The sequence below is a fragment of the Oryzias latipes genome, chromosome 1, assembly GCF_053564925.1.
Source record: "Oryzias latipes strain Hd-rR chromosome 1, Olatipes_Hd-rR_3.1".
Taxonomy (NCBI): domain Eukaryota; kingdom Metazoa; phylum Chordata; class Actinopteri; order Beloniformes; family Adrianichthyidae; genus Oryzias; species Oryzias latipes.
Genome location: NC_136237.1, coordinates 6,680,789 through 6,694,555, shown reverse-complemented (window position 1 = coordinate 6,694,555; position 13,767 = coordinate 6,680,789). Strand labels below are relative to the sequence as shown.

Below are 13,767 nucleotides of genomic sequence, written 5' to 3'. Positions count from 1 at the left end.
GGAAATGTCATTTGGCTTTTTTTTGTTGTCTTTTTTATACTCACGTCATATCTTATAATTTCATAAGACTGAGTCTAAGCCAGAATGTGTTCTACACTTTGTGTGGGTATTATTTTGTGTGTAATATTTCTTATGTAGAGGGACATGCCACAGATTCGCAGATGGTGGTGTGTTAGTCTGATGGAAAGGTTTAAGATAGATGGGTAAGACGGCTGTAAATGTAACTTCCAAAACAACGAAATTACTTCAACATTACTTTTACTTTTTTGATCTGTGACTAATAACACCCAACAGCCACGGGCAGAGATTTGCACACTGGACCAATGAGGCTAAAGCCTTGCTCCAAGGGTCACTGCAGCCGATATACAGCATCCCAAAGGTCAGAAAGAGGGAACATAAGGTGAGACTGCACCAAGCTGCATGCTTTTGCTTATGCTTGCTTCATGAAGAAACTACATATTTTTACACAAGCATACATACTTCTCTTCCCAAAGGTTGAGTCTGAAGAGGCCAAGAGGTGCTTCATATTGGAGGTAATCTCAAGGTCATAAATTTCTTAATCTCCAACCGGTGAAGACTACTGGACACATACACACACCAGAGGGACTAGCATATGGATTATGTTATTAAAATCAGCCAACTCATGCTCAGTCCATTTAATGTTTTTTAATATGTTTTATTTTGCCTAACCTGTTTCTTACAGTTGCCAGCATGTGTCCTCTCTGAAGTTCTCCAGGAGGTGGTACTCCTGGAAGGAGATCAGGCATATTTACATATTTAACACTGGCTCTTGTGTGCACCACCTTCAGAGACATTGTATCCACAGTCAGCTTCAGGAGACGGGCACATTTTCAGTGGCTCGATAGTAAGGGCTTTATTTAAGGGTGCAGTTTTGTACAAGATTCTATGCTTTTTCCCACCAGCTCTGTAGAAACTTCACTTTTGGTTTATAATTTGTTTTCCACAGGTGTAGCGACATGGAGCAGGTTTTCTGTATCCTACAGACAGGAATTTTATGTGATGTACAACATTGGAACCTGCTGTGGATGTAGACAGTTGTACAAAAACAACACACCTGGTAAACAACACTGGATGGTTTGACTCTGTTTTCACAATTAGTTTTGATTTAAATAGCCATAAACCACATGCAGAGTGTGGTGGTGGTCACTACTCAGTATCATTTTCATAACTTTTTTTCACAGGATATGTTGGAACAGGGAAGAGGGGAGTACTGCAAGGGATCTACTCCGAGGATCCTTACCCAGGATACTGCAGCCAGTTTTGCAGCCAAATGCAATAAGTAAACTTAAGTCAGACATATACTTAGATTAAATTTGATAATTATAATATATACAAGAGAATAACGTTCTATAACAGTTAGTGATCAGAGGAGCTATGTTATGTGTTTGAGAATTTAGTTATGTGCTTTACATTTTATTATTTGATAAGAAATTCAATTGTTGCAATTTTAACAAACTATATGTGTCTCTTTCGTTTCTAGGTTCTCCTCCGCTGGATTGTGGCAGTTTCCGGCCCACGGATTGGTGGAGATAGCTGGCGCATCACTATTCACACACACTCACAGGCACACATATATAAATAAACTAAAGCATTTGTTCTAGTGCCAATACTTTTTTTTTTTTTTTTTGGTTGTTTTTTTTGATAAAACATGAAGAGCAAATAAAAATTGAACAAAAAAAGTGTGTTGTTTTTTTGTAATAAGTTTTTTAATGCTTTCAACAAGTTTTAAACGGGAAATATAAACTTTGCAATCATAAATGTTAAATCTGATGAAGTTCTGTAATTCCATAGTGTGGAATTCGATTAATGCTTAGGACAGTAGGCTGCTCCTTTTGATTATAGTTTTCAACTGACAATGTTTTTTTCTGAGATAAAAAGGGAAACTGACATTTGGGAGAACTAAACCAGACTGCACACCATAAATAAATATTGGGTTTACACAGTCATACATTTGCTTAAATTGGAAAAATAAGTTTATATTGCCAATGGTTCTCCCTGTACTACAGTACAATTTGCATTTTGTGTAACAAATAATAATTTCAGAAATAATAATTTCAGACATAAACAATTATGTCAAACAGCTTAAAATTAAAAATGCCATTATTAGTTATGAGTGAAAAAACTTTACAAAAGGAAAGGTAAAATCGCTAAGTAGTTTGTCCAACTGGTGTTACCGTAGGGTGACGTCGCTAAGTAGTAAAATCGCTAAACGTTAAATCGCTCGCTAACTAGTTTGTCCAACTGGGGTTACCGTAGGGTGACGTCATCATTGGTCGAAGGACCCCTAAGGACCCCGAGAACATCCGGCAGCCCGAGAACATCCGGTACCCACACCTGCATCGCCGTCACATGCAGCCTCCTCACGGACCCCTCCCCCTGACAACTAGCTAACGACTGCTTCGTATCAAAACTTTATTTAAACCAAACTAAGTGCAAGTGCCTCATACTTCTTTTTTCAACATAAAAGTTTAAAACAGTTTATTGAACAGTCATGAAACAAGATTACAAATTACCAGTTTGGAACATGTGTAACTGTAAGAACCTGTGGAGCCATACCGCCCATCTTACCTTCAGAACATGCAAAGGGAAACTGAAGGCAAAATGGCGCTAACCCAGCAAAACCCCCACCTAACTACGGTGTCCCGTCTGGCCCACTCATAGGAGCACAAGGGTTCATATCGCCAGTGCTGCCACCCTGTGGCACCCTGTGGCACCAGGAGTCACCTGCCCTACATTTGAATGTATAACTGATGATTGTAGAAATAAAGTTTGCTTAAAGTATGAGTGTTTCATTTGCAAACCATTGCTCTTTTTCCAGTGCTATTGTTAAATTTGTAATTCTTGGTTTATATACATATTTATTATTAAATCTAATTAGACATACACGTAAACTTCGTCCAGTATTTAGATTTCAGATATAGACTTAACCTTATCATCAATTTAGCTTAATATTTGAACGTTGGATTGGCATTTCAGTCAGACATCATTAATAAGTCAACGCTGACTTGAACTCCCATAGAAAACTTCTTACTTCGTATTTTAACGAAATGAAGTCAATTCAGTCCCCATGTTTTTGTGGTAAGGACGTCGCCATTTTGGAACTCGAGTCGGTCCGAGTCACCATTTCTATGGCAACAACTGTCACCAATCAGGAGTGAGCTTGTTAGAAGTCCACACCCTTTACACTGAATCTGTCGAATGTTTCAACATGAGACCACATACTTTTATGAGGCCTCTGACTGGCCTCTGACTGGCAATCGGCCAACCGGCCGAGGCAATCGGTCCCGTCAAGGCCTGACCAGAGCTCTTCTCGGGCCGGCGTTTGGGGGTGGGGGCCTGGGCTTGCTCCGGGGGGGGCGACGCTTTCTGGCTCCTCTCTCTCTGTGTGGGGTGGGTGGTGCCGGGTCTGGGATGTCGGCGCCTCCAGGGGTGGGGCCCCTGGGCTGGGTGGGCCTGGCCCGTTTGCTGGGGGGGGGGCTGGGGGACAGCTGTTTGACCACCGGGGGACAGTCTACCAGCTGTCCCCAACTTACCCCCTTCCTCATATAACCTCATATTAGGGTGAGGGGGTGGGGGGTCTAGCCTGCGATGCGCCTGGGGGGGGGGGGTACTTGGCAGTGGCCCCCCTCCTATGGTTGCCGTATGGAGTGGGCCCCCCCTCTTTCGGTTTTATTTGCACCTTAGACATGTAGAGTCCTTGGTAGGGGGGGTGCTTGGACATCACTGCCAGCTAGCACCAGATGTCCTCCTAGCACCCTACCCGCCAATTTTAACCACACCTTAGACATTTAGGGCCCCTTGGTGGGGAGGGTGAGGGGACATCACTGTGAGTAATCAGGAGATGTCCCCTTAGTGCCCTACTCGCCAATTTTAACTGCACCCCCCCTTAGTACACACACCCCTCCCCCTTCAATATATACATTCCAACATAAACACACACACATGCACACACACACCCTGTCAAACACACATACACGCACACACATTTTGCAAGGAAGGTGGGACCTGGGTCCATCTGTCCCCTACCCCTTCCCTGGTGGGGGGTGCGGGCCCCTTAGCGATGGCGGCCGTGTCCCCTGGGTGCCGGTTTCCTGGGCCCGGCGGTGCTCTCTCCGCACGGTGGGGGGGTTCACATTACACCTTAGCCGGGGGTGTTTGTGTCCCAGGGGGGTGGGTCCTGGTTCTTGCCCCTGAGCGCTGGGCCCCGCCAAACTTCCAACAGTGGCCGAGCCTGGTCGGGCCATATTTACAACACCCCTTGTGGGCGCCCTTTTTTCCCCGGGGTTCCCCCTTCCTGGGCGGGGGCAGCGGGCCCCTGCCTTGCTCCTCCCTGGACCAACCGTGGGCCGGGTGGGTGGCTGCCTGGAGTGCGGAGCGGGTCTCCCTTGGGGGGTCCTGGCTCGTACCTGGGGTTGGGGCGAGGGATGCCTGGAACTCCTGGGGGGTGGTGGGGTGCTTGTCTGGGGCTGTGGGCGTCCTTCTCCGGTGGGGCCCTGCGTTGGGCTCTCCCGGCGCGGCGGGGGGGCTGCTTTCCTGGCTGGGCTGGGGCGGCGCTCTCTTTCCCTCCGCGCCTCCCTGCTCTCTGGCTCTGGAGGCCTCGCGGCGGTCCTGCTGGCCCTGGCCTGGGTGGCGGTCTTGGTCGCCCGGGGGGCGGTTGTTCCCTGCCTGTTCCCGTGTGGCGTTGGGGGGATTCCGGCTACCGCTGCTGCTGCGGCGGGGGTCTGGGTGTGGGGGTGGCTAGGCGCTCCTCCTCCTTCTTTTCACATTCCACCATCCATTTTAGAAGAACATAAACACTCACCTGAACACAGGTGTTAGCTCACCTTTGCACTAATAGTTTGCATGATTGAATGAATGAAAGATTTCACACTAGTTGGTTTAAAGGCATTGGTATGCGTTTGTGAACACTATCTGTTTTGTGTACATGTTGACATGTGGACATTTTTGCAGCTAGCAGGTGTGTTGATAACATTTGAGTGTGTGTGGACAGGCCCCGCCCTTTTAGTACTACATTTGAACCGTACCGTAATGATAAACAACCAGTAAACCTGTCTGCTCTATGCTGCTTCATGGTCTTACCCCCCCTCTCACTATCACCCCCCCCCCCCCCCCTCTCTAACATCCCTCTCTCTTCTTCCCTTCTTTCCTTTTCCATCCGGTCCAACACCAAAGATTTTCAAACATGGCCTCAATTACAAAAGGGGTTTATTCAGTCATACCTTTGGTTTGTCTGAAGATTAATAACCCCTCTTGTTAAAGTAAAATATGTCCAACACAAGAGGCCCTCAGCTCTCATCTGCCTGCCTAGCTGTTGGACAGGACAAGTAAAAAAAAAAAAAAAAAAAAAGAGTCCAAAAATCGTATTTCTTGCCAGGGTGACACAGCGCGTCAACCAGTCAGGGGCTGAGCTGTAGGCATATAATGTTTGCATGCTCTTGTTCAGCAGGTAGAATACAAATCCAATATGGCTGAGTGATGCAAAGTTTCTCGTCCTGAACTTCCATCCATTCTCTTAACTCGCTGGGGCCATGGGGTTGTCTGAGCATCCTTGCTACTGTTGGGCGAAGGCGGGGTAAACCCTGGACAGGTTGCCAGCCTGTCGCAGCGCCCATGTGGCTGGAGCGATCACGGCTGCTACGCTGGCTGGAGCTTGCTCACTTGCTTCACCGGAAGCTCGCTTGCTATACGCCTGGCTGGCCGGCAGATAGAGAGCCACCATGGGATGGGGAGGCAGCCAGCTCGGGCCTGTTAAACCTTGTGAAACACAAAAGTAGAAAGTAGAAAGCAGTCATCATTCAGACCCAGCTCCAGCTGCTGGAGTGAAGTACACCACTGAGGGAGAGACTAAAGATCTCATGAACCCAGACATGCAAACATGAATAAAAGGTCAGACTTCAGTAATCAGTCAGCACACTCTTGAACTCCCATAGAAAACGTCTTACTTCGGCTTTTAATGAAATGAAGTAATTTCAGCCCCCATCTTTGTGTGGTAAGGACGTCGCCATTTTGGAACTCGAATCAGTCTGAGTCAGCATCTCTATGGCAACCACTGTCACCAATCAGGATTGAGCTTGTTAGAAGTCCACACCCTTTACACTGAATCTGTCGAACGTTTCAACATGAGACCACATACTTTTATGAGGCATCTGACTGACCAGTTTATGACTTAAGAAACTCTAACTAAAAAAAGAAAAATATAATGAAAATAAACAAGGATTATCAAGACACTATGTATAAGTTGCACAATGACACATGAAAATTGTGTGTATGTCTAAGTCACCAATAATGTGAAGAACGTTGGCCTTAGCGGGAGCAGTGATGCTTTGTTCTGGACTGGAGGATGGCTGATATGTCAGGAGAAAGTTTGGTGGTTAAAACAAAACAAGAAAAAGCACAGCTGCAGCACAATTAGAAAACATTAATTATGACATGTTTATCTGTTACTGTCTGTTTCGCTTTAATTTCTATATTTCTCCGTGGATCACTTTCTCTATGGGCGCAGCTATCTTCTCTTCGTCTTCCCGGCCTAATTGACCGATGACGGGGCGTTTTAGTTGCTTTCGGATGCATCAACGGCTCTGATTGGCTCTGTCTGTACCAAGTGGTCAGCGTGACGGATTCCCTTGAGACCAAAACTGGCGGACCCACGCTAAACGTTCACAAACAAATCTGAAGAGTTTGCGATCAAATTTGTGTTAAAATAATGGCGGGCATCATTATAGAGCGTGGTCACGACCTCAGTTGTGAGAAGACGATAAAAAACAAATTTAAGTGGTCTTGGCTGGAAGAAAAAGACAAATATGGCGATTTCTTTTCATCGTACATTCGCAAGACAAATATTGGAGGTGGGTGAAGTTGTTCAGATTTTCACTCTCCGTTCTAATACAATTAGTTACGGTGGAAATTATGCAGAGATTAAAACATGCTTATACATTGTTTGAAATTGCCATTTATGTCAAGTCTGTGAATGGTTTGTATGTACAGTTTGTAGTAGTTTGTTAAATCTGGTCTGGGATCTTCTTTTTTTATTTCTTTGATCAGTGCCCCATTGACCAGGAGAACCCCCCCCCCCCCCCCTTGTAGATTTTCTTGATCTGACTGCAGAATAACCGACCACATTGATCAAAACTGAAACATTTGAAAACATTTATCTATCTAATTTATTTGTATTTCCTAATTACCACGATTTAGTTCAGTTTTGCTCAAAAACATTATTGACATTAATTATAATTATAAGTATTTGGTGGTTTGGATCCACACTCCCTTAAAAAATAATGTTTACAATGTTTAATTTTTTTTGTATGTTTGTTTTGATATTTCCCAGATTACCGGTACTTAGTATTGGTGTTAAAGAATTGATGTATTATATTATAGAAAGGTAGTTTAAAGCAGATCCCATATTTTGATGTAAATCAGAAATCGTTCAAATAAATGAGGTACTTTCATAGAATATCATAGTTACTGGTGTTCTTTTTGCCATTTGGGGCTTTGATGTTACTATATTTTAGCAATTGTATGTTTTGCAGCTTTTAGGAAAAGCTTAGATTGTAGGATTGTGTTACTTTTAGCAATTATCCAAATTCTTTTCTAGGACCAGCAAGTCCTTAATGGCAAGTCAAACTAGACAAATCCTGATGCTCCAATTAGTCTTAGTTTTTTGATTAAGAAGTGAATAACTAGCTGCCAGAATGTACCAGGATGCATCTAAGACCATGTATTTTTCAAAATTTCGCTCCGCGCCCACCATATCGCTCATAGAAAAGTTCAGGGATTTTTCCCTTGCCTAACTTTCATCAGTGGACAGGAAAGCTTGGAATTCCCTGCACTGTAAACCCGAATAGTACAATGAGTTTAAAAGTTTTATAATCGTAGAACTCAAAAGTAACAACCAAGTCAAGTCAGCTTAAAACTTCTAAGCTGATTCAACTTTGACTTCAGTTATATCTTCATTGGACTAAAACATTTTGAGTAAATGAAACCTTGATGTCAAAAGTAAACAGACGTGATTACGCCATAACAAACGCCCATGAATGTTGTGACATGAACCCAGCCACATACTGAGTCAATTCTTCAAGGTGCTGTGGAATAGCGGTTAGTGCTCCTGCCTCAGAACAAGAAAACCCTGGTTCAAGCTCCGTCTGGGGGAACTGTAACAGCACATCAGTGTGGAGTTTGCATGCGTTGGAACTCTAGCTTTCTCCCACCATGGGTCTGGCAGGCCTTTGACCCAGAGAGGACTGTGTATGAGGAAAAAGTAATAGTTTAAATTGAGTTAAAGTGTGAAGTGTCAACTCAAACAGTCTAAGTTCTGATTAACTTATATTTTTTTTAAGTAAGATAACTTAAAAAAAATAGGATGTAATCAGTTTCCTCATAAATTTTGAGTTGACTGAACCTATTCGGGTTTACAGTGTGTGGTACAGTCCTCTGGCTCGAATTGTGTTGACAGTTTTCATAACCGTGACCATTCGATCACTCAGCTGGACAGTCTCAGCACACAGCGCTTCTTGGTGGATTATGGAGTGCATGTGAACAGCCTCACTTCTGCTTACTTTTACTTTGGCGCACACCATCGATGCCATTCCTTTGCGCTCACCTGTCATAGCCGGGGGTCCATCCGTTGTTACTCGCAATAGCTTGCTGGCAGGAAATCATTTACAGCCTGCTTTGACTATCTGCATGTGTGTAGAGCAGTGTTTTTCAACCAGTGTGCCGCGGCACACTAGTGTGCCGTGGGAGATGGTCAAGTGTGCCGTGAGAAATTGCCCTCATTAAATGATCTAAAACATTTTCCATCTCCAGGAAATCAGCTCTTTGTTCATCCAAACAGGCCCTGATAAAACACTGAGAAGTTAAGAATATGAAATATCATAAAATTATTTTTTCTTTGTGTTTATTTAATTCCATTAAAGACATTTTGATTAGAATAACGGGATACCGCGATTTAGCTGCAGCTATAAGTGTGTAAGGAAAAGTCCCGCCCCTTTAACTGTCTCCACCAATCATTCTTGAAGGCTAAATCACATGTCATCAGTCTGACCAATCAGAAGTGGTTAAAGTATTCACTTCCTTGTTTCGATTTAGCGCAAAAAAGTCTCTCTGTTCTAACAAAAATACCAGCTAAAGCTCGTCTTTAGCGGTGTAGCTTTCCACAGAATCTGGTATCAGACTGGAACAAGTGAACAAAACCATGAAGCTCAAAGACGCTGGTCTTTCTGCGGTCGGCGGATTACGGGCACTACATCTACCATGATGCAGTAAAGTGACTGTCTTAGCGCACAATGAGTCTCTCCTCTTAACGTCTTAAAACAACGAACACACATCAAACAGTTTTTGAATCTTTTGACTTAATTTTTAATACATCTTTTAGAAAAAACAGCTGCAGCTTCCAGCGTTTTCTGCAACAATTATCACAAAAATGCATGTGAGATTGCAGAGCGGCTGTAGATCAATACAGACTGAGCTTTTTTTTTTTTATATTATCTATTTTTTTGGATACTGGTGTGCCGCGGGATTTTTGTCAAGGTTAAAGTGTGCCGTGGCTCAAAAAAGGTTGAAAAACACTGGTGTAGAACAAGAGCTCATATATCAAAGCACATATCTCATTTCTGCATGACTGCATGTGAGCATAAAACCACACATCTGCTGCTGCTTTAAAGGTGTCTTATTCATCAAAACTGAAAGATATAACACTTTGACTATTGACATTTAAAACTAGTGTTTAGGTTAATACAAAATTAAACAGCAAGTGTAAGCTCCCCAAACAAAACTTTTAACAATTTGTTAGGGAAGTCCTTTTAAAATGAAATTTTAAAATCTTTTTATACTTAGCTTCTTTAAAGCAGGCTGCGCGGCGGTGTACTCGTTGGCACCCTTGCCTCACAGAGAGAGGGCCCTGTTTCAAGTCCCAGCTGGGTCTTTTTGTGTGGAGTGTGCATCTTCTCCCTGTGCATTTGTGGGTTTTCTCTGGGCACAGTATTCATTTTCAGTTGCATGTGTGTCAAACCATGATAAGTAGTATCAGGTTTCTGGGATGGGAAATGTTGAGGTCAATGAAAGCTAAACAAATTCTTTAATCTTACAGACTCCTTTTAGAACAGTCATAGGAAAAGTGTAATGGGAGGTTAAAATGTCTGCAATGTAACTGACATTTGCAGAGTTTTTCAAGAAAGACAGTAAAGTAACTTTTTCATTAACACTTTTTAATAACAGCACACGATGAAGCATTGCTTAAGCATTAGCTGAGCATAAATAAATATTTAATTAATCATTTATAAAGCATCACTCCTACATTATTAAGCATTCGAAAATAGCATGTGTTGTTATAAATTCTTCATTCTTGAATAAAAATGATCACTCTGAAGTGAATTTAAGACTTTATTTATTAACTATTTAACAATATTTGTCTGGGAAAACATTCATTATTAATATTTTTACTAGTGTGGCTTGTTACAGCTCATCTGAATAACAAATGTTTGTAAAAGCTTTACAGGACATAAATATTTATCCACCTTAGATCACAAAAACAGTTAACTATCATGTAGTAAACGCTGTAAAACCTGAATTAATTTACAATAAGAATACAGGTTTATAGATTATTCACACAGTAACAGTACATGTCTAAAAATGATGATGTATAAACATACATTTAAATGGCTTTATTAATTATTTTATTAAAATTTATAATTGATCTCATTACTTAAAGAACCACCTGTGAATAGATCGTTTAAAAACAAGTTATTACTTATGAGAAAAATGTTAAAGTCTTAAAATGTAATTAATTAACACATTAAAATAATCCTTTATAATCAGAATTAAAGCATTTATAAGAACGGATTTAAGCTACTTTCTAATAATTAATTATGTAGAAGTGGTTCTTTATAAATTATTAATATAAATGATTATTCTTGCCCAGCTATTGTGTAACAAATGCTTCATAGTGTGTACTAATTACTCACTAAAATGTTACCCTGTATTTTGTGAATCATAGGTTTGGGAATGTTCTATTGTCAGATGATTACAAATGCTGTATGATCTGATGGTTTAGACCAGGGGTCGGGAACCTTTTTGGCCAAGAGAGCCATAAACGCCACATATTTTTAAATGTAATTTCAAAAGAGCCATACAATAATGTAGTGTCCCTTTCCCACACTGAGGCACTGATACTTAACCTCTTTTAAGGTTCTTTATTCTGGTGACTGCAGACCACAACAAACGCCGTACAATTAATTCAGCAACTCCTGAATCTCTCCCGCTGAGACGAGAGCGCTTCTCCCAACTTTATATTCCCCCTCTCCCGCGTCAGCCCTCCCATTTCCCTTGTTCGGCCCATAGCTGAACCCCATTGGTCCAAACTACCTAACAACAGGCTGAGCGACAGAACTGAGGGCCAATCAGATCTCTGCTTGATGCGTTCAAGAACTCCAGAACTTTTAACGCGACCCAACAGCCACCCAGTCGAAGTCAGTATGCTACGATATGTTTAAAACTAAATATACAAATGTCTGTATTTGATGTAATTTCAACATTTTTAAAGTACAATAAGTCTGTGGATTCTTTTTAATAATATTGTTATGCTGTTGCTGATAAATGAGGCGTTGAGACTTTAAACGTGATCTTAGGTTGGTCTGAATGTTCTGTAGATTTGAGAAAGACTGATCACATGCAGACGCGGTGCCAAACACACACTTACACGCTGCAGTGAGTGACGGGCAGCGGGTTTTACGTTATTACAATCCCTGCGCGATTCACCTGCTGCCTGTGCCCACATCTCCACTCCCCCACCCCCACCCTCTGCTTTCTTCCTCACACATCCCGTCCCCGCAACTGCGCGCTCTTTCTCAGAGACGGGAGCGCGCAGTCTTAGGCACGGCAATTCCCAGGTTTCCGGGTGGAACAAACTCTGTGAAATAATAGATAATAGTAACTGATAGTTTTCTCTCCAAGCACCGCTACTACTGCGCGCCTCTGGCATCGCACCGCGCCCGAGAAGGACTGGTCTAATGAAAAAAAGTATAATTAAAGATTTGTCTGCGAGCCACATGTGACCATCAAAAGAGCCATATATGGCTCGCGAGCCATAGGTTCCCGACCCCTGGTTTAGACCAAAAAGGACCTCATTTAGTATTCACCAGCCTTTCCTTCAGCAGACCTCCATGCCCTAAATAAATAAAACAAGTCTCAAAACTGCATTTAGGTTTTCAAGTGAACAGTTTAGTTTTGAATCAAAATAAGCAACAAGAAATACTAGAAATCACATTGCATGTCATAGCACGAGACTCCTCCTTTAAAAATTGTGCATAGTTTAAGTTTTAAAGTTTTTAATTTTTTCTCTACTTTCAAATGAAAACCTATCACTAAAGCTGTCTCTTCTCAGCTCTCCTTTGTATCTTACTTTAAAAACCTCATAAGGTGGAATTAGGATTTCCCTTTCAGAGTACAAGTGCTGAAACATGTTTGGTCAAGGCTACAAACCCATCCGGCTGGAGGTAAAAGTGCTAGAGTGCAGCTCTGTAATGTCAATGAGCGACTTCCTGCTTTCAGTTTGTGCCCTCGTGGGACGGACGTGCAATGACCAAACATGGACTTCTGTTTGCACCTTTCTGTCCACACTGCTTCATTAAAACAGGGTAAACCTTGGGTTTGTTTAAGGTGTGTTTGTCTACACCTAAAGGGCCATGATCTGTTCTTTACTCACGGTCCCAGAAGTCTTTCTTCATTTGCATTTCCTTTTTCTGTTGTAGTATTCTCCGCTTCACTCCAGGCCAGACTAAAGTTATCATTTTCCTTTGTCTCATTCAGTAAAAACTTTGTTTTGACTATTTTCTCCCTCTTGTCCTCACAGCCGAGGTACAAGTCATCGACAGAATGTGGTGCCATATCCAGCTGGGAAAAGAAGGAAAAAGAACAAAAGAAAGAACAATGAAGAAACTGTCACGAAACAGGCAGACAGACGGCTGGTTCCATTTGCAGCAGGTTTATTAGCTCCGCTAAAAGTCCACAAAACTAAACATGGGTCAGACAGGCAGAGGTCAACAATGGAAGCATCAGAGAAGACACTATTATAGTCAGGATCCAGGCGAGATTTGGGGCAGGCGGCAGAGTGAGAGACTAAGCAGGGTCTTGAAATCAGAAGATCAAATCTGGATTTAATGCTCGGTGATGCAGGCACAGTGGCACAAACAAAACTTTGCAGTGCTTAAGTTAACTGTGAGTGATTGGCAAACGTGAGTCAGGTGAGTGGCTTCCAGAAACTGCGGTGGTTGCTGGGAGATGTAGTGGGTTTAGTGCTCTGGAGGCGGTTCGTGTCGGTGACAAAAGGCTGAGACATAGCTCCGACTCCTGAAAGAGACATTCAACAACAATAATCGATTTATTCAAAAACTACACTACATTACTTCACAGACTGCCATCTTTCATCAGCACCTCATTCTCCAAAACAAATATATATATATATATATATATATATATATATATATATATATATATATATATATATATATATTTTATATATATATATATATATATATGTATACCTTCAGGAGTTTAGGACAGGGATCAGCACGAAGTAGCCAAGTGGAAGTGTTCTCCGTGACATTAACTGCTTCCTTTACGCAAAGCAAGATGGTGCCAGTGTGAGCGGCCTGCCGTCTGCTCCTGATTTGTTATTTAAAGCTTTTGCTTTTATTACTGAATGTGACACAAAAATCTGCCTGCCTGCTGGTGTATGATCGACAATCGCTACTG

General features: G+C 42.2%; 1 protein-coding gene across 1 annotated transcript; it reads left to right on the top strand.

Moving 5' to 3' along the window:
* Positions 1-323: 323 nt before the first annotated feature.
* On the top strand, positions 324-1,633 carry LOC144988819 (uncharacterized). The gene is made up of 5 exons (XM_078940029.1): positions 324-400; positions 729-865; positions 968-1,078; positions 1,203-1,300; positions 1,502-1,633. Exons 1-4 carry the CDS (start codon positions 324-326, stop codon positions 1,298-1,300), a joined length of 423 nt encoding a protein of 140 aa, XP_078796155.1. The 3' UTR covers positions 1,502-1,633.
* Positions 1,634-13,767: the final 12,134 nt, after the last annotated feature.